The 24790-nt window shown below is 45.8% G+C and overlaps 1 protein-coding gene across 1 annotated transcript in view; it reads right to left on the bottom strand.

Moving 5' to 3' along the window:
- Positions 1-576: 576 nt before the first annotated feature.
- The window catches only part of MED13L (mediator complex subunit 13L), a 169343-nt gene continuing 145129 nt past the window's right edge, over positions 577-24790 (bottom strand). Inside the window, exons 17-31 of the mRNA XM_054646098.2 lie at positions 22427-23373; positions 21595-21774; positions 19733-19956; positions 18977-19169; positions 18122-18569; positions 16625-16844; positions 14122-14310; positions 12504-12727; positions 11914-12056; positions 10574-10732; positions 9181-9357; positions 6932-7086; positions 4877-5038; positions 4463-4575; positions 577-3426 (exon numbers count right to left, since the gene is read on the bottom strand). Coding sequence (XP_054502073.2) covers positions 3294-3426; positions 4463-4575; positions 4877-5038; positions 6932-7086; positions 9181-9357; positions 10574-10732; positions 11914-12056; positions 12504-12727; positions 14122-14310; positions 16625-16844; positions 18122-18569; positions 18977-19169; positions 19733-19956; positions 21595-21774; positions 22427-23373 — 3667 coding nt within the window. The 3' untranslated portion in view covers positions 577-3293. The remainder of the gene's footprint in view (positions 3427-4462; positions 4576-4876; positions 5039-6931; positions 7087-9180; positions 9358-10573; positions 10733-11913; positions 12057-12503; positions 12728-14121; positions 14311-16624; positions 16845-18121; positions 18570-18976; positions 19170-19732; positions 19957-21594; positions 21775-22426; positions 23374-24790) is intronic.

The raw sequence follows: 24790 nt of genomic DNA, 5'->3' as shown, positions 1-24790 counted from the left end.
AGTGCAACAGTCCAGCCCAGCTCTGCACACAGCAGTTACACTTAGCACAGAATCCACAATTAGCACAGAATCTCAGAGTATCCTGAGCTGGGAGGGACCCACAAGGATCATGGAGTCCAGCTCCTGTGGGCTGGGGCTTCTGCAGCTCCTCTGGGAAGCCTGAGGCCATGGCTCTGGTCCCTCATCCAGGGCTGTCCTGCAGCCACCATGGCCCTGTCCCCATCCCTGTGCAGGGAGAGGGGCCAGGCCTGACTTGCCCCTGACAGCCCCTGTTGGAGACTCACCTGCTGCACAGGGAGAAGTTCATCCATCACTGATGGACCCCTGGGTTTGGAGTTGCCCATGGAAAGCAGCCACTGCTCCTGTGGCACTGGATTATCCCAGGCTGCTCCCCCCACCCCTCTGGCAGGATTTTCCATCCTTGGCATCAGTGACACCCCATGTCCCCTCACAACAGCCATGGTTTGAAACATTTCATTCCAGTTCCATTCACAGCCCTGGATCTGCACCTGGCAATTCCTTCCCTGGGAATGCCAAAACTCAGAGCTCAATACAAGAATAAAACTGCACCAACAGTTTCAGTAATTCAATAATTTATTCATCTAAAAAAGTGTGTAAAAGTATATAGCTCTCATCCACAAGGTATATATGAATGACATTTAAAATGGAGGTCTTTTATTATTATTGTTTCTTTTTATCAAAGTCTTTTTTAGTGTATTGTACCAGCGATATACTGTAGATTTAAAATGAACTTCACATTTTTTTTTGTTTTCTTTCAAATTGTCGGCTATATATAAAAGAAGCTCACTGCAAAATGCTCAGAGAAAAAAAAAAAGAAAACAAAAAGAAATTCAGAACTCCCCAGAAATGTACAGCTTTTACATTTAAAAAAGGTTCTGAAATATACATACAAGCATGCTGGACATTCCCCACCCTCCCGCTCCCTTTAGCTCAAACAACTGTAATAATAATTCTGATTTAGGCATGATTTTCCAAAGTTAGAAATAAAAAAAAAAAATAATAACTTTCTTCACTCTGTAGGAAAGCCAGGGCTTGTACATTTCAGATTAATTCAGTAAAAAACTCACAAGTAAAATAATGCATATTTAAGAGAAATATTATACAGAACTTCTCACACTGAAGTACATAAGATTTTTCTTTAAAATCTATTGCCATTCATTTATTTTGCACAAAAACGTATAAATATGTCACCAGCTTCTCTTAACTTAAAAAAATTAAATAAAAGACACCAGATGAAAACTACTCCTTGCTGCCCTTTTTTTAATTTCTAATTTTTGCTTAGAACCAGGTTTGTGGGGAAGAAACGCCCCTGGATAAAAACGGCCCATTTAAAAACAATAAGCAAAATAATAATCCAAAGTTCAGATGAATCCTGGGAACAAATAACCCCCAAATGGTAAAAGATTACAAATGTTTACTTTACATTGTTTTCCTCCCCAAGTTAAATTTTTTTATACAAGTTTACAATCTTCATCTTTTTATGCTCTTCAAAAGGCCTTGAGAATTTTCTTTTCTGATTAAGAAAAAATAGTACTGCAATATTTTTAAAGTCAATTTTACACTGTACACATTAGATACAAATGGTTTGATATCAGATTTTTTTAACCTATACATTGCAAAGAGGACACCCACACGGAGGGGTGGAGCAGGGAAGGAAATAATCCATTTACAGGTTCCTCTCCTGCCTTCACCTTCTCATTACACAAGCAATTCTTTTTTTTTTTTCTTTTATTATTTTATATAATTTGTTTTAAATGTTACATTATCTCAAGAAAAATACTTTTTAAAATCATAGAATTTCATTTTTTTTAACCAGAACATGAAAGTCTTTTGGAAGAACTCTAAACTTGGTAGTTTTTCTTCACAGCCAGGGGAGGGGTCACCCAGCCTGATCCAAGTGCCTGACCCTGGCCCCCTCCTGCTGCCCAGTGCACCCCCAGAAATGAGGGAATGGGGCTGGAATAGGAACCCCTGGGAGCCTGGAATGAAGGAGTCATAAAAATACTTCAATTAGCCATTAACCTTCCCAATGGCGATCATTTCACTAAACAAAGTAACTTTGCCACCACAGTGGTGTAACTTCAAGTACTAATTTAATGATATAATTTTTAAAAATTATTTCTTTGAAATAATATTCCTATAGTCAGAAAAAATACACCAGATTTGTGACTGATTTAGTGTAAACAAAAACCGTATTTTTGGATATGTACATGGACGAGTCTGCCCAGAATTCAAGGGCGACTTGGCTTTCAGTAAATACTTTTCTAGCATCACTAAATTTACTGGAAATATATTTCAATCATAGCTCTACAAGAGAATAATTTGCCACTTTCCACTTGCCCTGAACTGGGCTTTAAAGTATTTTTTCCTCCCTACCTCCCTCTCACTCTTCTCCCTTAGGTAGTGTTTATCCTTCATTAAACACTGGCCATTCCTTGCTTTAACCAGGCTAAACACAGGGGAGAATTCCTTAAAATACAAGATATCCTTACCAGAACACGTTTCCTTTCCCAGACTTTGATTGTTATGAGCTTCTTTTGATTTCCAGGTCAGAAGAGTGAGAGGTCTGTAGATAAATAACCCTACAGTGGAACGGAGCTGGATTTTTAAGGTATTTCTACTGTTCCTGGTCCTTTATAATTTAATCCCTCCCCTCCCCAAACCTAAAAATAAATAAAGTATCTCCAGACCATTCATATCTACATGGACAGGTAACAAATGCATGCATTCATCCCAATCCACTCTGACAGGAACTCCAGGTAGACAGAAAACTCCAATATTTATACGAGACTACAACTGTGTGGTTTTGTGTTTGTGGTTTTTTCTTCCTGCAAAGTCCCAGTTTACGACGATCAAACAACAAAACACCTGAACTGGTCACTACAAGGTGGTTTTTACTCGGAGGGCTGACACTGCTCGTGGGTCTTTATCAGTTCCTAATGCAAAAAGATCCTGTAGTCTTCCTTAAAAAAATAAAATATTAAAAAAAATAATCACGCTGACCAGTAGTTACTGAGCCACCAAACTAACACTGGCTTGAGGTTACTCTGTGTTCACTGTTCTTGGATGTTCCCAGATTTTGGACTGAAGCTGCCAGAGATGTTAATGGGTAGTTTAGTTTTGAACACTGCAGAATTCACATGTGCTTTTGGAGGAACAGAAGCACAGCACAGGACTGGTCTGAAGAGAAGCAAACGGAGCTCTTTGCAGGTCGTGGCACGTTCCCGGGCGGAGGGGAGAAGCAGCCAGAAGAACAAGTGCTCGTGTGTGTCCTACAGGATGTTCATGATGGCGTTGTAGAGCTGGGTGAGCACCACGAAGTGCACGGGCAGGCAGGAGCTGCGGTCCTGCGTGGCCGGGTTACAGGTGAGCCAGGACAGGGCGTTGTACTGCTCCAGCACAAACCTGCACAGGAGGCACACACATCACAGCCTGCCCTGGGGGTGTTAATGGGCTCTCCTGGACCTGCACCCTGACAGAGCTGCCAGTGTGCTGGCAAAGGAGGAACCTCACTGAAAAGCAGGAGGGTTCAGCTTTGCTATGTCTGAACTATTTGCATGAAGGCCCTCCCAAACACACACAGACTCTAGACTCACAGTGGTTCAAATGCCACTGCTGTCCAAGCCTTGGGGATTGAACACCTCTGCCTCTCTGGGCACCCTGTGTTTGCTCACACTGTTCCTGTGATCCTCTATCTAATTGCAATTTCTCATCTTGTATTTTGTGTCTATTGCATCTCATCCTTTCCCTGTCCACTGCATTCCTGTTTTACTCAATACCTGGGACACCTGTGAGAGCTCAGTCCTCCAAGAGGACACAAATTCAGATCTTCTAGAATAATACACCCCCCATTTCCTTAGATTAGACATTCCTGTTCCCTGCTGATGTTTGTTTGTTTGTTCACTGGGGTGTCCCACACTGTGTGCTCTCATCACACAGATCTGTGTCCAGTCCCCAAAGGTAGGATGGAGGCAAACAGGCCCCACACCATCCTGAACAAAAAAACACACACCCTACATGCATTCAGGAACAGTGCCTCCTTTATACCCCAATGCTAGTACAGTAGCATCAGGGAGTGCTTTTATCTCCTCCTACAAATCCATTGGGTTCAGTGAGGTAAGGTAATGAGAGGCACAGCTCAGATTAGATGTCAGGGGAACAGAGCATCTGGGTGCAGGGCAAACCATGATGTCCCCCTAGCAAGGCTGAGCTGTTTTGAGTTTGCCTGGCATCATTGTGCACAGCAGAGGGAAACCCACAGAATTCCCCCTCAAAGCCCTGCTCTGGCATCTTGGAGGAGGAAATGCCCCAGGACACATAGGGCATGGCAGGGCTAAAATGTGCTGATAAGTAATTGTGATAGGTTGGAAAGGTTGCTCTGAAACCACTGAGCTCAGTCCCCTAATGCTTAGGGCAGAAATGAAAACCTAAAGGGTGTTACCTCAAGACATCTGATGTAGTTTTAGAGTCAAGGGGGTGAGGAACTCGCTGAGAATTTCTGGCAGGTAGAAGCTCGTCTGTCTGCGCTACAGAGATGTGGTGATGGAGAGAGGCCTGCAGAGGGAAAGAGCAAAAATTAACTTCTCACACAGCATGTACTGCTAAAGATTCCCAAGAAACATCCATTGTGAATCACCTGAGGACAGTGTGGGAAGTTGGCAGTTCTGTTTTGAACCCCCCATGACTACATGTATTTCCAAATTAATGGTAACAATTTTGAATAAACAGACTGGAGTTCTGCAGTTCTGGAATGGGAGGCCTCAGGTTCACTCTGACACCACAGACTCCAACTGCAGCTTTTACAGGCATGGAAACAGCAGTGGATAATGAGTGCTCCATGTGGAGCATGACAGACCTTTAGGAAGAGGGGACACTGGTTCTGTGCCTGAGGACAGGAGGACCAGAACCACTGCGGGAGGTTCTCCGCTTTGGCAGTCGACACAAAGTACCCCAGAGCCAGGGGCTGCTGCTTCAGCTCCTCGGGGGCTTCTCTGGAGAGGAGACGTTCACCTTGGCTCTGCAAGACAGGGAAAAGGCAGCTCTGGGGGTGCTGTCAATACAGCCCACTCCTGGAACAGGGACTTCATTTGCTAATTACTGTCCTGTGACAAATGAGCCCTCCTTTAGTCAGTCAGGAATCTCAAAGTTACCCAGGCCCTGCCTTATTCCCCTGTGGTTGGGTTCTCCAGGCTTATGTTTCAGAAACTCTGTAGATTCCTAAACAGCTGGGAGAGCAGTTCACTTCATCCATAAATGTCAATAGGTTAAGAAAAAAAGGCAAAGATTCCACAGCACAGAAAGCAGCTCAATTACAAATCCCTCCCTGCCAATCCCTTCCAGTGGGTCTGGACAGGAATCCAAGGCAGGAAAAAAGCCTGGAGCAGGGGGCACAGGGAGCCCAGCACACGGGGCTGGTGCCCAGCCATCAATTATTGCCCTGACCCCAGGCCCACGGGGGGATGATCACACACTGCTGCTCTGCTAAAGCCAAACATTACACTGCAATTACCAGGCCTGGCTTAATGGTTAATGGGAATTACTCGGGTTCAGCTGGAAGGGCTTGTCCAGGGCTCTGGGCTCAGGCCATGAACCTCCCAGGGCTGCTCCCAATGGATGCAGCTCCACTGAAGGCAAGCTCTGCATAGAAGTGGGACAGAATGGATTGCTGAGGGAACTGGGGAGAGAGAAAGTGAGGAGTTTTGATTTATGGCTGCAGGGTTTGGCAGCAGAATTTAGAAGTTTTCATTTGCCCACACACCAGTCTGGAATAACTGGGACAGCAATATGTTGTTATCAAGCCTTTGATGGGAGAGTTACACAATCCACACAAGGTGGTTGTGGACTGAGCTCACAAAATACAGGATTAGTATTTCTGTGGCTGAGGCAGGAGGCATTTCTCCCTCACTGACTGTATTAAAGCTCCACTGAGGCATTTTGGAAGAGTTTGCAAAGGAAACTTGCAAACTTCCTTCTACTTCCAGGGGTGAAACTACCACCATTCAGTCAGTCCTGTTCAGTAGTTAGAATTCTGATCTGGAGATGTCTCATTGGTATGTCAAAAATGGTATAAAAGTTACCCTGCTTCTCTCATAAAATACTCTATTATTTAGTAAAGAAGTAATATGCTAGTACTTCCAAGTTAATAGTTCTAGAACAAAACTTCACAGAAACTTGCAAATCACAGAACTCCGACCTAATTGTGATGGAAACCATTTTAAGAGAACAGCTCAGTCTTACATGATTAAATGTAGGAGTGAAAGAGTTCCATCCAACCTGATCCAAGCTAAGCCAATTCAAAAAAACCCCCATGATTTACTGAAAATAATTTGCATTTTAAGTAATCACTGATGTTGGAACTGACTTTATAAAAGCCACTTCAAACAAAAATAACTCCCAAACGCTGTGTGCTCTGGGCTAAATAGTCCTAAGAAAACAACATCTGCATAACCATCCAGCACCTGTGGAGTTTCCATGGGCAGAGTTTCATCACTGGGAGAATTCTCTCCCTCTTGCCTCCCCTGAAATGCATGGGAACAGGGCTGTCACAGCTTCCCTTCTCTCAAAGACTTGTCACTTCATGCCAGAGACATTCCATAGGATTTTCCAGGAGGGAATGGATGAGTACAGATTAAATCTATGCAGGGTCATCAGCTATGGCTGTGCCACACAAAAATAAAGCTGCTCTCCTACTGCTCTCTCCCCCTCAATTATCAACCAACAATTAACTTGAAGGGTGCAAACAGCCATTGCAGAGACACCTCCAGCAGTATTTAACCTTCAATTTTAAACTAAGTTTTGCTTGCTGTTGAGCTAATTATCTGTCAGGATCTAAAGGAAAAAGATTTTGTTGGAGGATTTGGGTCTTTGTATTTTATTTTAAGTGCTGTTCCCTATGGTGCTGCAGCCTTACCCTACTGTGATGGTAGTGAGATCCCACTCCAGTGCCAGATGGTGATCCAGGGGAAGGAACTGGGGAGGAATTTGGTGAAGAGTGAAGATTCCCTGTTATCAAAATTCTAATGTCATTGTCCATGTCATCTGGGAATGGGAGGTCAAACATGTCATCTGAAAAGGAAAAGAAAGGAAAATAATTTCCAATGTGCTATATTCTTTTCTCCAAGAAATTTTTATAATTTATTACCTTTCCCTTTAATTTATTGACTTTCCCTTTTTTCTTTTACATACTCCCAAGATAGATGAAAGCAGAGGTAGAAATTTTAATCCCCCTTAGAACCTTTGACTGCAACCACACAGACATAAAAGGGAGAGTTGGCAGGCAGCTATTGGGATAATGAGTTTTAGCAGTGGCCACAGAGTGAACAGAATTCCCATTGTAGCAACTCCATAAAATGCAGACTGAATTTTGTAACTGAACAACTGACACCTCTGTGCAGTTGGTCACAGAGACCCCTAAAACTTGGAATCATCACACGGAGCTCCAGGTGCTGCTGCCACAGGTGCTGCTCCTCAGGCTCCCAGAGCTGCACACGAGCTCCAGCCTCTGGGAACAGCCCTGGCAGCTCCAGGGAAACTGCCCCTGGAACCTGTGAGGACAGCAAGGCCCTCCTCACAGCAAGAGACTTGTGATTCTTTCAGACACTGCACCAGGATCCCCAACAAAACAGCCTTCACATCCCACTTTCACCTCAGGAGTTCCACATAGCTCGTTAGTACAATCGGCTGGATTAATTTGGTTTATGTTAATATAGGGGGAGGGCTAAAGATACTGGAAGATGTGTTTGCCTTATGCATTCCATTACTCATCATCTGCACACAGGTTACAATACTCTGAGTAAGTTATGGGAGAGAAGGATATGGCACCATCAACACAGCCAAAAATTACAGCATCACAATATGGTTTAGAGGGGTTTTTCTTATCTAGATTTCTCAGCAGGGGAAGAAATCCAAGTGTTTGCTGCCATTTAAAGTACATTTTAGTGGGTAGACACGTACAGTGGGAGCTGTCTGAATTAACCGCATTAATTAGAATTGTAACCAAATTTATACTAAAACACAAAGACCTAAATAGAAGTCATGCATCCTACATATAATAATAAATAACAATTTCTCTTGAAAAATATTAATTTACTCCATTTAAAATGGAAAAGTATATGTGTCCTGAACTAATTTCACCTAAAACCTCAGTACTGAAACAGGCAGGAGGTTGTTTTCCTTCATCTCCCAAAGAGAACCTCTGGATTGCCAGAGCAATGTTATAACTGAAGTTTATTAACTTGTGTCCTACAGCCTCAGTAAACAAACCAGAGCCAATATCATGCTCTGCTTGGCCCCTAGAGCAGAAATGAGCTGGCTAATGGCAGTAGGAAGCAGCTTAATCATTAAGTAGAGCAGAGTTAAGAAAATTAAATTTAACACCATTTTGGAAAAGGCCATTCTTGTACCTGACTCTAATTAGCATCTGCAGCACCAACGGGCAGGTTAATGCAGGTTAATGTTTGTCATGCTTGGGAGGGATCCCAGTGCCTCCTGGGACAGGGATTGAGAGGGGCAACTTCCCTTCAGAGGCCCTGGGACATTCCAGGAGGGACAGATCAAAGCCTTAAAAGCAGTAGCCTGCCTTTGTCTCCAGCCCAACTGCCCTCCTCATTAATACAGCCACTGTACGTGTTTGTAGCTACTCTTGGTTTAAATTGCTTTGCACTCATTTAAAGGATTTGGAACAAAGCAGGAAAATGCTTATTTGGATATGAAGCATTAACCAGAGTCTTGCTGACTCAAACTGCAGGTTCAGTGTAAAAGCACTCTGGGGGCATCAGGAAATCTCAGGTTGGGATATTTTCCCTACTCAACCACAAACGCCTCCTTTGTGTCAGCTCTGCACACAACAGGGCATGATGTGAAGCATGATTGGAAATCAGCGGCTGGCCTGAGCAAGTCACAACAAGACAAAGCACATTCTGGTCTGTGCCACTTGGTGCATTGGCTGGTCCTTGTCCCTTCTGGAATAAACCAGTGTGACTCCAAAATAGACTCAGGGAGAGCACAGAGTTTCCCCCTGTAGCTAAAGCCCTGCATGGTTCCCTTGCTGGGGTGGTGTGGGGTCTGTGCAGAACCCCAGCCCCCTCGGGGGTTCATTCCTGCCCAGCTCAGCTCTGCCGACGCCCTGGAAAGGCTCCAGGGGACTTCCCCCTCACTCACCGTTGGTGGGGCTGAAGCCATCCTCGTTGGGGTAATTTGCAGGTGCCACCTGGATGGTGGCAGAGGTGGGGAACACCAGGATGTGTGTGCAGGAGGCGTCCTGGGGGGTGTTGAGCTGGGACGACTGCAGGTTCAGCGCCGTGCTGCGCCCGAACACCGAGCCCATCGTCACCGCATCTGTGGGGACAGACACAACAGCACAGGTGTCACTGCATCACCTCCCAAACACGTGTCCAGGACACCTCTGCCCATCCCACCTGCTCTGCAAACGCACAGACACAGCTGAAGGGCCTTATCTTCAAAAGATTACATTGCTGCAAGATCTTGACATTAAGATCACCAGCCCCACCCCTCCTGTCATTCTGCTGGCCCTTAATCAAATATTTACTTGTTAAATGAGCAAGTTAAATTAATTTTTCGCACACATCTCTGTAGAATTATGAAATACACCCCACTTTGGTTGATATGAACACAAACACAAAAATAAAGCCGCACAACAATAAAATTTCTCTCTTCTCCTGCTCTATTCTTCTCAATTACCCACCAACAATTAACTTGGAAGGTGCAAATACTCAATGCAGAGACACATTCTTCGGCAGTATTTAGCCAGCACCTTCAATTTTAACCTAATTTTTGCTTGCTGTTGACCTAATTATGTGTCAGGATCTAAAGGGAAAAAAAATCTGTTGAAGGATTTGGGTCTTTCTTTGTGTTTTACTGTGATATGAAAAAGGCCTCATTTGCCATCTGTTTTCTCACATTACAAAATCTCTGCTTTGAAAATATTCAACATGATAAGTAATTTTCAAGCTTAATTAATTCTGCTCTGTATTAGTCTTTTCTTTCTAAACTTAAAAAACCCCAGAGTGGTTTGTAAGGATATGTTAAGGATGTGTCACCACATACATTAAAAAGTACATTCTTGGGTAAAATAACAAAGGGAACCTCAGCATTAAATTTCACTCTAACTTAAGCCCATGGACTGCTGCTTGTAAGTGAACTCTGAATAACTTCAGCATGTGAGAAAGCAAATGGGCTTATTCTAATTCCCATTTCCACAGGCTCCTACTCATTCCCACTGTGCCTCCTCCGGGCACGAGGCTGTCTGTGACACCACTTCCAGCCCATGGGAACTGGGCTGCCTGAGCCCATGGGCTCCCTAGGGAACAGATCAGCACTTTGGCAGTGGCCTACAGTCACCTTCCCTTGGGAGACTGCTCTCCTCACATAGCATCTCTCCATGGTATTTTGGGAAATTCTGCTGGCTCAACCTATTTTCTGCCACACGTAGCCATGCTAGTCAAGTTCTTCACAGAAATCCCAAGATTCATGTGCCTAAGTGTGAAATGTGATAAGAGTTTCTCTGGCATTGCCATAGTTGGCTAAAACATACCTGGCATCACCACGAATGATCCCTGTGGCTCCATGGCAACGAGGCAGGCACTGAGGATGGAGGGGGAATCTGCTGCAGAGATGCCACACATGCGGCAAACCTCCTTCAGCTGTTTGCTGATTGTCTGCAGGGAGCACTCCCCGAGCAGGATACTCCAGTCTGCAAGGGAAAAGCATCATGGGAGGACAGAGCTGATGCACAGCCAGCACCCACTTGGAAACAGCAAAACTTTCCCAACACTTGGCATTTCCCTAATCCCAAACTCTCCAGGACTGACTCCTGTGCATACAAGGGGCCCTGTAAACTGAGTGCTTGAGGAGTTCCTGTGGCATGTTTTTATTCCATGGCAGTCCGTTGGCTTTCCTTTGTTCAATACATTTTTTCCCAAGACCTTTTTGTTTGCTTAGTGATGTTTAAGCTGAGGAATCACAACTGAATCCTGTCTCTATTTCTGTGACAGGATAACTTCATTCAGAACTTTCTCTAACCTCTGATAAAGGCCCCCAACTTCCCATGGAAGGACAATGTGCAAATCCTGCACAACATGAGGGAGTAGCATCAGACCTAGGGCACAAGCAAGGAAAGGTTTATGGAAACCAATACAGGAATTCAGTGCCAGGGCAGGACTGCAGCCAGTTCTCCTGTAATCCATGCTGTCATGGCCCAGGAAATTCCAGTTTGGAGGATCCTGATGATTTCTCTGCCAGGTACTTTACACTCAGATCCACTTGGTCAAGTGGGCATCACTATCAAGACAACAATGGGGACAAAGGGAGAGAAAGGGCTTCAGCAGCTCTGGTGTTGATTATAAACTCCTAAGGAGCCCTGCCTGGGAAGCCTGGATATCTGGCTTCCCATCCATGTTTGCCCTCACTAATCTCTGGCAAAATAAACAACAGTCTATCCTGTCTGTGATGTGATTTGGCACACCTTGTTTACCTTTTGTAATGTCATGGTTCAAGGAAGCAGAGACAGGACTAGGGAAGGTTAAGCCAAATTCACCCCATCTAACGCCACTGTGTGATGGCAGAGTCTCAGCAAGTCTGCAGGTGATGCAAAACTGAGAGGAATGAACGGCCAAGTCCCCACCCCTGGAAATGTTCAAAAGCTGTGTGGATGTGGCACTTGGGGACATGGATCAGTGGTGGCTTCAGCAGTACTGGGGGACAGCTGGACTTGATGAGCTCAGAGGGCTTTTCCAACCTAAACAATTCTGTGGTTAGATGATTATCACTCTCAATTTTGACAGGTTTGTGATCAGGTCAGAGCCATCCTGCCTTGCACCCTAGGTCCCTGTCCCACTGCACACCCTGGGAGTGGCAGCCCTGACAATTGCCCACCTTTCAGCTCCCCGTGGCCCAGGCGGCCCAGGCGCCCGATGACGACTCTCCAGGGCAGGGACGTCATCTGGACAATGCCAATGCACCACTCCCAGAGCTTCTGCAGCCCAATCTTCCGGGCAGACAGCTTGCTCCTCCTTGACCTGCAGGGGAAGGAATTAAACACAAGAGGGAGAGGACAATCAAGGACAATATTCAGATTTCTGTTCTCTCTAATTATGTCACTGTTTACCACCTACAGAGTTCTGGGCAGTCCCTAACTTACCTTTTACTACTACTAAGAAGAAAAACCACATGTCTGCTTTCAGCACTGTTACTGCAGTGCCATCAAACTGCTGAGCAACACACCAGGTGTTCCTCAAGGTAAGATTTGTAAGCAAAAAAATTTTAAAACAAATTGTCAAACAAGTGTAACTCAGTCACTTTTCCCTGTGCAGATCTGAAAATCTGGAAGTGCCAACTGAAATGTTCTCACTGTAACAGCAGCATGATCTCCTGAGCAGGAAAGGGGATGGAAGGGATGTGCAAGGAGCTGGGTGAGGGATGACTCCAGCCATGGATCCATGGGAGAAGCCAGGGGCAGTGAGTACCTGCTGGGCAGGTCGATGTTGACAATGCAGGTCTCCAGCAGCTCCCCGTGCAGGTCGGTGCAGGACGCCAGGAGCCAGCGCTGGTCGTGGGACAGGCAGTACCCAACAAAGAGCACGTTGTATTTCTGACTGGCCTCTCCAAACGTCTCTCCCAGCTCCGTCTGCTTGTCTTTGATGGGGGCCAGGATGAAAGGAGGTGAGTACAGCTGGATTGGGCTGGGCCTCTGCAACAGAGTCAGGACAACCATCAGGGGACAGATCAGAAACTACTGAACACAAGGAACACACACACACACTGGCAGCGAGTACAGACACAGGCAAGTGTGAAACAATGAGTAAATTCAAAGCATTCCTAGTCAGGAGGGAGATTGGGAAAAGGGGGGTTATAGACAATTCACTGCTGCCAGTTAAAGCTGATGTGTTCAAACCTTATCTAAAGATTTCTTTTTATGTACAGGTAACCCAGGGTATGAAAGCAGCCTTTGGACCCGTCTCTGACATAGGCAGGAGTTTAAACCCCCTCAGCTGTCAGATCCTCCTGTCCCTTAATCATCTTTAGGCCCTTGGCTGGATTTGCTCCAGTGCATCCAAGTTTCTTGTTCTGAGGAACCCAGAAGGGAAGAGGACAGGCACCTCCCTGGCTGGGCTGCAGCACCTTCCCAAGTCAGCCCAACTGCTGCTCCTTGGGAGCATCCATCATGTCCAACAGGACCTCCAGGTCATCTTCTGCAGAGCTGCTTCCCACATGGGCACCCCAAACCCATCTTTGCCTTGGAACTCCTCTCTGGAGAACACACAGGAGGGGCCTCACCAGACGTTCCATAATTAAAAAACAGTCAGGGTATTTTCTTAATTCTTCAGCAAAGTTTGGGAGTCTGCAGTGCAGACTGAGAGCAAATGTATAAAATGCAATAAACAGAGATTAATTAAATGCAGTAAGTAAATGCCAATAGGTTTGGCTTTGCAAGTAGGTTTTTAAACCCTCCAAAGTAGCTCTTTATGCCAAGGTAAATGTTTAAGTGTTTTGTTAGTCCATTAGATCTAAATAAAATATTCATAGTTATCTTTCAAAGAATGCAAAACATTCATAGAAAGTAGGATGGATTATTCTTCCTTTGAAATCCCTGAAATTCCAGAATCAGGGCTTTAATATTTACAGTTTAAAATAGATAAAAGATAAGCCCATTGAAGAGGGGGATTTCTCCATTACCTCAGGGAATTAATATAACATCTGCAATTAGGCACAGGAACTTATTTCATATATATGCATATAGATGTGAATAGAAATAAAGGTTGGGTTTAAACTCTGGTTGGAGCACTATAGACTGAAACCACAAAATGACTCAGAATCCCAACTAACAATGTTCATTTTCTCTTCTTTCACACTTTAACCTTTTACTTTATGAGTCAAAACCAGAAGCTTAAAATGTAGCAAGTTAGCCTAATGTTTTTGTTACTATTTTCCATTCCATATTAGCTTGCCTTTTCCCTTTGTATCATCATTGTCTTCTATATCTTGAAAAAAATCCCCAACAAGTATTTTCTCTACTCTTTGATATTTGAGGAAAGTGGTTACAGTTCATTAACAGACTTTGATTTTCTTGCCACCAATACCAACCTCAGGGTTTTTGAGGGTCATCTCAATGCTGGCAGCTGGCCCAAAGCCTGTGAGGGACTTGATGTGGATCTGTGTGGGCAGGGGCCTCCTGCACTGGCAGTACACAGAGAATGCCAGAGACTTCAAGTGCTGAATGTAGAAAACCTGTTCATCCTTCATTGTCTGCAGCATGTACTGACAAGGCACAATCTGTGGAATTCAGACACACAATAAAACAGGGCTGAGAGGCTTCCAGGAGCTGCTCATTAATATCCAACCAGATCCACACAGTCATTAGTCACCAAACACCCAGCACACTTTGGGATGCTCCACGATTTGCATGACAGGTCCCTTGGCAGGAGTGGCTGGGATTGCATTCTCTGGGACAAAACTGCTTCCATCCCAATGAGAGTGAATTTTAATCCATAAAACCCAAACACTTGTATTCAAACACCCTGAATTTTTTACAAGTGTTTTTCTGGGCAACATCTTCACTTGCAGGTGGCCTCAACCACACAGTCCCTGAAGGTTGTGTTCAGGCAGGTTTGGCTCCATGGCTCATGGTTGGGAACTGTTTGCTGTCCTTGTGGGAATTGGCACTATGGTGTCATCCTTACACAGGGGTTTAGAGGGCACAATTAAGATTCTGTTACAATGATTTGTGTGGTTATTTCCCCTTTTCAATTTAGTTCCCAGTGGAAGCTCAGCAGCCTCAGCTGCTGCTCAGTTTCATTTGTTTCAGAAAGTCAAGGGAAGCAGCCCACAAGGTTTCAACCAGCAAGAACCAGAGCTACAGGGAGATGTGCCTGGGAGATGAGTTTGGGGGTTAAGACCCAACTACACAACAAGAGCAGGAAGGAGAAATGGCACAACACTCCTTCAGAAGGAAACAAAGCATGACAAAATCCCAGTTTTCAGATCAAACCTATTTTAAAATTAGAATTAAATCCCTGTAACCTCACAGTTTTTATCTACTGGTTTTATTGTAGAAGTCCTACTTGTGGCTGTCAAAGTGTCTTTGCTTTTACAGTGAGATCTTTGGGGCAGAAGTTGTCAATTTAAAACATTTACATTGTTGCCAACACTACAAGACCCAAAGAGATTCTTTCAACAAATATTTTCAGTAGTAATAAAACTTAAGTGTCACAAAACTTAACTACTTTATAGTTCTTGCTTGAACCTTCAGAATCTTGGCAGCACATTCTGCTTACTAAATGTGCCTGTGTGTTTTTAAAGCCAGCTTTACCCACGGTTTGCAGGAGCTGGGCTTTCCCCCTCTGTACAGAACGGTAATAAAGCTGCAAACATTTGGGTTTGATTTATTTTGAAGTAACTGCGTGTTGTGTGTGCTGTGGTACAGCTGTGAGAATACAGTGTTGGAACTGGATCATGTTTCCCTTGACTTAGAGAAAATTGCTGTTTTGACTTCAACTGGCAAAATGTATTTTGGGGAACAAACAGTGAATGTGGAAACAAACAGCACTGAGAAAAAGGGTCAGTGTGCTACAGCCTCAGCTCCAGTGGCAGTGCAGAAGTTACACAGTTCTTGTGTGCCAGACACTGTAGTGTCAGTGGCTACTTTGGTTTTAGTGTCTCCAGGTCTGGATCAATGAATTGCCTGCAGCCTAACAATATGAAGTTCTGGATCTGATTTTGATTTCATTCTCAAGCCTAAAATATTTTGGTGACAGTTTCCCCCATCCTTTCAGGGGACAATGAGGTCAAAACTATCAAAATTAACAGTTTTCCATGGCCAGCTTGAGACACCACAAGAACTTCCAATTTTATTTTTTTTTAACTAATTTGAAATACCTTTAAACCAAGGTGAGCAGACGTGGATAAGGTGCACAGAAATCCTTCCCACACCATTCCTGCCTGTGGCCTCTGGGCTCCCATTCCCCCCACATTAATTGAGGCTCAGCCTCTGTGACAGGAGGCCTGGCAAAACGCAACCAGCCTGGGCAAGAGGCCAAGAGCTGCCTCTGGCTGCACAAATTAAATTCTTCAGCAATTCCATAGTAAGTAACTGTTTTTATATGCCAAGTTACATGGTAAATTATTTTTAAGAAGCAGATAATAACAATACAATAGTTATATTATACATTAAATGTCTGGTTTCACGTACTTCTTTTGGATTAAACAGTATAAATCAAGGGAATATAAACAGCAAACAACTCAACATGAAAAGTAATCAAAGGAGCAACTGGCCAGTTTTGGCAATGGCAATTCAAGTTACAACCTAAATAATTGAAATCCCTCTCCAGGAAGCATTGAGCAGACAGGATTGCTGAGACAACAGGATAGAGTCGATGCAGGGATACTGCGGCTGCTCTAATTAATTTCCTCATCAAAACAAACACAAGGGGTTGTTTTAATATACAGACTTGCACTGTCAACAAAATAATTTGTAAATGCCACCTACATTTCATGCATTATCTCTCATTTATCTCTTTCAGCACAGTATCCATATCACACGTGTGCTGTGACAGCCTCAGCGTGAAGATACAGAGGAAGGCAGAATTACCTGGAGAATGAAAGAATTCCTCATATTCTCAGGCAAGTTGTCCAACATTTCTGTGTAGCATCTCATGAGGCTCAGGAGCCAGAAGTTGGTGGAGGCAGACTCCTCATCAGCAGTGTAGGTGAAGGGGTCCACCATGTAGATGACCACAGCAGGGGGGTAGGCGTTGCTGTCCGCAGCGTCCGGCTCCGTGGGGATCCCGATCCGCTCCCGCTCCGACGAGCTGGGGGCAGAGGCACAGGTGAGAATTGCTTGTGTCTGGGGCCAGGCTGAGCCAGGGGGAAGGAAAGCACCAGCAATTCTGACATCCAGAAGCAAAACTAAAACCCGTGAGGACAGGCATTGAGATGAGTTGTGCTCTCAGCAGCTCCTAACCCGAAAAACCTGGGGTTAATCAGGCACTAAAGGTACCCTACAGTCTAACAGCATCTCACTGAATGCAATCAGACCAGATTATACCTGAAGAATATGGAAAAGCTGACTCCTTAGCTGTGTGTCTGGGTTTTGGTGAAGTTTAGGGTTTGCTTTTGGGAAAGGTGGAAGGGGAAGAGTAGGAGTTTAGAAGTATCAAAGCAATTCATGGAGCCTGGGGTCCTGCTCAGGTCCAGGGAAGGCTCCGCTGGCAACAGAAGCAATTGAGAATTTTTTACTGGTAAAATGCTCCTCCCATGCCTCAGCCAGGAGAGCGAGGCTCAACATCTGTAAGTGATCAAAGCAGCTCAGCCTCTGTCAGAAGCCCTGCAGCTGCTCAAAGGGTGTTTTGCACAGATCAGGGAACAGATGTCTCAAGGACAAGCCCAGCTACAGCAGGATGTGGGCATTTCCCTCTCTGTAATACACACCAGGACCATCAGCAATGTGCATTATTATGAGAGTAATGAAAAACATGCTGCCTCAGGAAGTTACTTACATACAATGCTAAAAAACCTTTTCTTAATTTTAATGTGATGGATGGCTATTCATAATGAAGTCTTTAAAAAAGTTGTGCTGCCCAAATTTATTTTAAAGCAACAGGACTACAATTGTGTCTCCTGACCTTACAGTGTACCTGCTTGCAAAACAACACCTGCAATGCAAAAAAATTAGGGGAAAAAATCCATGGCTTGCATTTTGCATCTGTTAATGTTGCATGTGTGATGGAGCAAGAGGAACTAAGCTCCATGAGGTACCTGCAAGTGCCAAGCCACAGGTGGAGCACACCCCATGTGCTCCTGGTGCTGCAAGGAGAGGGCAGGTGGAGGGTACTAAGGCAGCTCCACATCCATGCAGCTCAATCAGGCTGGGACTCTTGTGATGGAAAAGGGGAGGGTGTTTTTTCCAGCTCCCCTTTGCCAGTGACTGCTTCACACAGGAACAGGCCCTGCTCTGCTGCCACCTGCTTGGCTGTGCTGCACCTGTCAGAGGAGCCTCTCCTTTGAAGGGTTTCCCTAAGGCTTAGAGGCTGTCTGAGCACAGGACAGGGGATTAGTGAGCAGCACTCTGGGCCATGTGAGCACTCACCCTTCCTGTCCCTCTTGCTGCTGCTGCGGCAGGTTGGGGCCCGGCTCGGTGTCCGCCCCGGGGCCCGCGCTGCCCTGCGAGCGCTCGGCTGAGCCTCCCGCGGCGCTGCTGCTCTGCCCCGAGCCGGCATTGCCGCTGAAGCCCGGCGTGGAGGAGGCGCCCATCTGGCTGGCGCCGGGCGTGGCAGAGGACGCGGACAGCTGTGGCACCGAGGAGCCCGAGGAGGACGCGCTCCCTGCCGGAAGGCTCGTGGTGCCCGCGCTGGGCGTGGAGCTGAAGGAGCTGCCCGTGGCAGGGGCCCCAGCGGCGGCCGAGAGACACGAGGAGGAGCTGGAGGGAGCGGGCCCCGAGCTCCCGGGAGCTGCCTGCGGCTGGCTCGGAGCCGGCGTTTGGTACTTGGGGGGCAGCAGAAGGCTGCTGTCCAACTGCAGGGTGGCCAAGTAAGGTGCTGGAATGGCAGGGAAAGAGGGATTAATGACAGTCAGATCAAAGGAAACTGCATCAGCCTGCAAATTGGATGACGTTCCCTGCACTTTTACAACGTTCTAAGAGTACACAAATGCTAAGAGAATTGAATCTTCATGACCAATGTTTGCTTTGGAATCCATTTCTCAGGGTGTCAGTTCAAACTGATATGAATCAATTGTCTTTAAAACCAGGACTGACTTTGCAGGGCTTTGTGACTTTAAGCTGGTACTGACACCTTCTGCTCTCTGGCCAAACCGTGCAAATACAAATACAAAGCCTTGTATTATCTTTTAAATTTTTAAACAGACCATAATCTGCATCTTTAGCAAACTCTCAGTGGGTTTGCAGATGCCCCTCGCAGTGCCCAGAGCCGGGGGTGTCACTCACCAAGGTGATGGCGGCAGACCTGCGCGTAGAGCTTGAGCCTGGAATGATTGTCACAGTCCTCGGAGCCCCAGGGCTGGCTGAACCACTCGCTCACCAGCTCGTCCGTCAGCTTCTGCGCCACGCTCTTGCCCACCCGCATGATCCCGTCCCGCAGCACTTTGCAGATGGGCTTGTGCTGCCCAAGTCTGCACATCTGCCAGGGGAGGGAAGCAGAAATACCTGTAAGGAGATGCCAGCCACCCCAGGATGTTACAGAGACTGGCTTGTGGCTTAAGCCCCTTATTCTCAGCACACAGCTAGGGGCTTCTTAATAAATATCTAAAAAAAAAAAAGTTACATTTATCTTTTGACTTGAACTGCACTCACAGCAAAACTAAGGAATCTGACATATTGGGGAGTACATGCTAAAGAAATAAATGCTTTTATCCCCAGCCTAGCAACTGTGAGAAACCAACAGCTTCTTTAATGTGCTCCTTGCTCTTTAGGCTTGGTTGGGCCATCACTGGGAAGCTGCAGCTCTATTAATGCTGCTGGGAAGAGCAGACAGCAACAAACACTCCAAAATGCCCAGAGAATCCCAGGGTCACTTAGACAGCATTCATGGACTCTGAAAGTGCAGAAAGCCCTCAAAATGAAAAAAAAACCCTTATTCTAATAGTTGTTACTTTAAACCCCATAGATGTCTCTCAGTGGACATGCACTGGAACAGCAATGACACTTAAGAAGCAATAAGTCAATGTGGTCCCTCTTTCCAACCTCGTATACAGCACTCAAGTCCCTGAAGAAAGTTTTGGCTCCGTCGAGCAAGGCCTCATTTTCTGGACACACCACGATGTAGGCGACATCCCGGTGGCCCCCATAGGGGTCCAGCAGGAGCCTCTCCCAGAAGGGCAGGGAGAAGGGAGAGATTGTCAGGAAGTCCTTGTCATAGCCCACCAGCAGCGTCGGGATCGGGAGAGGCTCAGGAGATTCCTCAGAGCCTTCACAGGAGAAAAAACAAAGAAAAAATGTTAAAATATCCGGTTTAACAACAGTGGATCTCTGATGGCCCAGGAAGTGGTGGGCTCTTTTACAGGAATATTGGAAATCACTCATCCCTTGCTGTTCTGAGTGTCCTACATGTTTAGCATGGCGTGGAAATGGTTATCAAGGGTGTGCAATGTCTGATAAACCATGTGCTCCCAGCCTTTCTTCTTGGACAAGATATTTAATAAAGGAGAGGGAAGATTTATATCATACTTAAGGAATGTCATATAATCAAAGTTGTTGGCCGAAGTAGAGGGAGCTGATCCAAGCACCACTTAAACTTTCCTAGAAAGCTGCAATAAAACATCTCCCAGTGTACTCCAAGTTCATGTACTGCCCTTCCCGAGGCTTCATCTCCTGGTTTTCCTTTGTCGTATCTATAACCATAGCCATGGAGTTCCTATTCAGTCACAAGTAATAACAGGAACACACAAAATCTGACCTTACAGCTCTTCATCCACCTCCACCTGGTTGTGCAAAATTACTGAGGCTTAGAGAAATTCATTCCCAGGTATATAATACTACACAAAGTTATAATTCTAAAAATTGCCTCCTGCCCTTCTCCATAGGATGTGCTCCAAGCACTGCTGTCCCCACAGAGAGGATTATTACCCTGTGTAACAGGGTGTCTCCCAGATACTGCCTCAGAAGAAGAAATATTGCTGAAAATGTCAAGCTAAAATATACCCAGTAGTTCCTGCAGAATATAATTCAACTTTATTAAAAAGTCAGCATCCAGTAAAATTCACTGACTTTCCATCAAAGGTTCTGCTCTGCACTCTATGGGAATTTTGGTGCTATTCTCTGGTAACAATTGGCAAATCCTAACTCTTCAAATTACAAATGCTGGGATAATTATTAGAAGTGCTGCTGGTGGGGCACAACAGCTTTAGACAGGAACTGGAGTTACCCCCAGTTATCCCAGCCCCAAGGAAAGGAGCAATATATCAAATGCCAATAGAGAGCAAAGTGTGGTGGAGCTGGTAGGAAAAACATTAAACCAGACTGCACTGGTTAAGCCTGAAATAAACTGCAAGCAAGAAAATACAGATTGAAATGTCAGTCGTTATTCTGCAAACCTACACACACAAAGTCTGGGTTGTTATTTTGCATTTTACAGAAGTGCCACTTACAGCCAGAAGATACTGAAAACTTCTCATTAAGGCTACAGGAACCTGCATGGAGAAAGCATTCCCAGTTTTTCAGGATTTGCAGAGCTCACACAAGCTCTGTTCCCATTATGATGTGGCTGATTTCAGCAGTCCCCTCTGCTCCCATTTCGTCTACACCAGGCTGCTTTGGTCTAACCTAACCCTGGTCTAACCCTGCTTTGGCCTGAGCCAGCCCCCCTTCAGGTGGGGGGGCTGAGCCTCACCCACAGTTTCTGCTCCCTTTAAATCTGCATCACCTGGAGGGGTAAAACCTTCACCAGGGTGTCACAAAGGCCTTTTGAGGCACTTGAAACCTCTGTGAAGAGCCCCCCACCCCATGACCCCAAGCTGTATGAACAGCCCCTTCCTATCATTTCCAGGACAAAGTGCCCTTTTCTAGGCAGCTGCACTCTAGCTTGGCACAGAGCCCAGTGTAGGTACCATAGGTCCCCCGTCCTGCCATCTTATGGAATTGCTGCCAGGTGAGTGGTCCCTGCACGTGCTGGATGTTCTCCCAGGTCCTTCCTGTCCGCTTCTTCTGGATGGCATCCTGGAGAAAGGGCTGCAGGGAGAGCAGCATGCGCACCACGTCCTGGGAGGAGAGCATGCTGATGTCCAGCACTGCAAGGGACAAGATTAGCAATCACTTCAGGGAGGGACAGCAATCCCTTGGACATAGCAACAGCTTTTGTAGATTGTTCCTTGAATTGCTCTGCACACTGCCCATGGACTTTGGGCACGTCTAATTAGGTGGACAGTACTCAATGTGCCATTTCATGGCATTTTCAAAAACACTGCTGTCACCACAGGCCTTTACACACACATTTCAGTATCACTGGTGTCCAGCTCAGGTCACAATATGTCAGAGCTGTATAACTTCAGTATACAAACAAGTAATATTTAATTATAATTTCCCCCCCCCCCTTGGTACTTTTTCCCCCCTAACTCAAACAGAGCAATTCTTTTCTGCTGACTGCTTATACCCTTCTCCAAAATCAAAAAGGGCCCCTAATTTTCCCTCCCCCCAAATACCTGAATCTGCTTCAGATTTGTGAACTTCCACAGACTCATTCCCAATTTAGGCCACAAGGTCTGAGGACAACTAGATTATTGGTACTTTAGGTGTAATTTACAAGCTTTCAGAAATCTACTTTTATCTCTAGCATATTTTTAGTCCTGTCATTTCCCACATAAAGATCATGTGGGTCACAACTAAACAAATTTACAGAGGTCTCAACACATTCAGAGACAAAAGGCTCAGCTGTGCATGTACCGTTGCTGTGAGGCCAGGAATGGACAGTGGCACTTCGGACAAGGGCTTCGTCCACCTTGCCCCCCGTGGGGTTGTCCACGTACTGCCTGCCCTGCTCCAGGGCATTGAAACATTCCACCCAGGAGTCGTTGCTGTCAGCCTGCAGCCGGTCGTAGCTCAGGTTGACACAGGGCAGTGTCTGGCGGTTGTTGGAGGCCATGTAATCCAGGCAGCTCAGCGAGGTGAAGGGCTGCGTGTGCTGGTTCTGCAGCAGCAGCAGGAGGCTCATGGGAGGCTCCTGGCTTCTCCTGGCTCCTTCTCCCATCTGTGAGATCAAGTTGCTCTGGCAGATCATCAGTCGCCTTTCTGCAGCCTGGCCGATGTCCGAGGTCTTGCCGAAAATATCCAGCTCGTCCTCGATGAAGAGCCCGGAGTTGTAGCCGAGCTTGCGGTTCATGATGGCGCTGAAGCCGCAGGTGCAGCGGTACTGATCCTCATTGGAGGAGTCGGGGATGTACAGCCCCACGTCGGCGCCCTTGATGTTCATGTTGCAGGCGCAGATGCAGCAGCTGTCGAAGTTCCTGTCCTTGAAGATGTTGAGCACGGAGTCGGAGAGGATCAGGGTCACGTACAGGCTGTGCGCCTCCGGGATGGGCTGCACCGTGCCCGGCTCCACCGAGTTGAGCGGCCGCGTGGTGGAGGGGGTGGAGGCGGGGGAGCCCTGGTCCGTGCTGTCGTACTTGACGGAGCCCTGGCCGCTGGCGGTGCCCCCGCCCCGGGGAGTCCTGGGCGTGCGCGGCGTGCGCGGCGTGGGCACCGAGAAGCGCGGCGTGGCCGGCGACGGCAGCACCCCCGCGCCGCTGTTGCTGGCGGGGGCCGCGCTGTTGAGCGTCACCGGCGTGCTCATCTGGGGCGTGCTCATCTGCAGGTAGTCCTGGTCTGCCAGGCTGCCCACGCTGGGCACGTTGCTGCAGGGAAGGGATGGGAACAGAGACCCGTTCTGTCAAAGCTCATTTTTAAATACATGGAGATAGTGGAACTCACTGAAACTGCAGTAAAGAACACTCTGGTCATAACCTTGACTCATGGCTCTCAGCAGAACTCAGAATTCTCACCACTGTTTCTTATCATTGTGATAAAAAGTATTACTTCACCCTCTTAAAGATTATTCTTATGGCTTAAACCTCAAATGCTCTTGAGAACAATTTCTAGATAAATGATCAAGTTAAGATTTAGAATGTTTGCAACTTTTTTAGAGAAAAAAGAAAGAATAGTAGCTTTTATTTTAAACATCACTATCTGTAAAGAGATACAGATTAGTAGGAATTAAACTATTTCAGAGTGATAAAAATCTTTATTTTAGAAATGATCACTTGAAATGGCTGTCAAAAGTCAGACATGTGGCTCTGATACACGGTGTCACCTGATGGACACACTCTGTATGTCTGATTCTATAAATGCAAATCCTCATTTCGGATTACACAGTCTGTGGCACAATGGGATATGTTCCATTACAAAGTCTTAGTCCAGTAAAGCTAAGAATCGTATTTTTGGGTCATCTCCATTCATGACTGAGTTTTATTACTTTGGTTTTGTCATTTCCTGCCAAATTCTAGTGACCACAGAACAATTTGTACATTCCCATGAGATCTGTCTTCCATCTGCAAGGACTTAATTCTAGAAACAGGTAATAAGGGCCCAATCAAAGAAAAAGATCTTACTTTTCTCTTTCCACATCTCTTCTAACCTGCTTACTTTTCTTGTACTGTGTAAATTACATATCAGAATGAGGAAAGAGTGTAAGATCTCAATAAGTCTCTGGATAAGGAAGGGGAAACAGGATTTTTCCATGTTTGTCTGTCCTCACAGTGTATTTTGTGTGTCATTGTAAAGGACTAGCATTTGAATGCCCACCTATCATTAGTGACTTGAAAAGGAAAACATTGAAGACCTCTTTCCTTACAACCACTTTATTACCTTGAACTGATGTGTGTCCAACTCAAAGCAGGAGAGGGGAAAATAATGAAGCAGAGTCTGAAGGAGTTGTGGAGCTGCAGCAGCGTGTGTGCCTCAGACTAATAAGAAAAGGTGACCTAGAAACCCTGATTGGCAATCACCACTCTGTCGGAAGCCTGCAGTAATAATCCTCACTCTAATTGGATTAGATTGAAAATGAAAGGGTTTTTTCCCCCAACAAATACCTGAAATTAATAACCAGCTCAGGCCCGGTGCATCAGTTACTATTATGAAAAAACCTGAGAATTAAATTGCTCCCTAGGCACTATATCAAGGGTTTACAATTTCTTCTTTGCAATTCTTTTGAGAACACTGAAGGACCCTTTGGGGCTGCAAAAGGACTGATTTAAAAGATTTACAGACTGATTT

Source organism: Agelaius phoeniceus, chromosome 18, assembly GCF_051311805.1.
Source record: "Agelaius phoeniceus isolate bAgePho1 chromosome 18, bAgePho1.hap1, whole genome shotgun sequence".
NCBI lineage: Eukaryota > Metazoa > Chordata > Aves > Passeriformes > Icteridae > Agelaius > Agelaius phoeniceus.
This window is presented reverse-complemented; position numbering and strand designations above follow the sequence as displayed.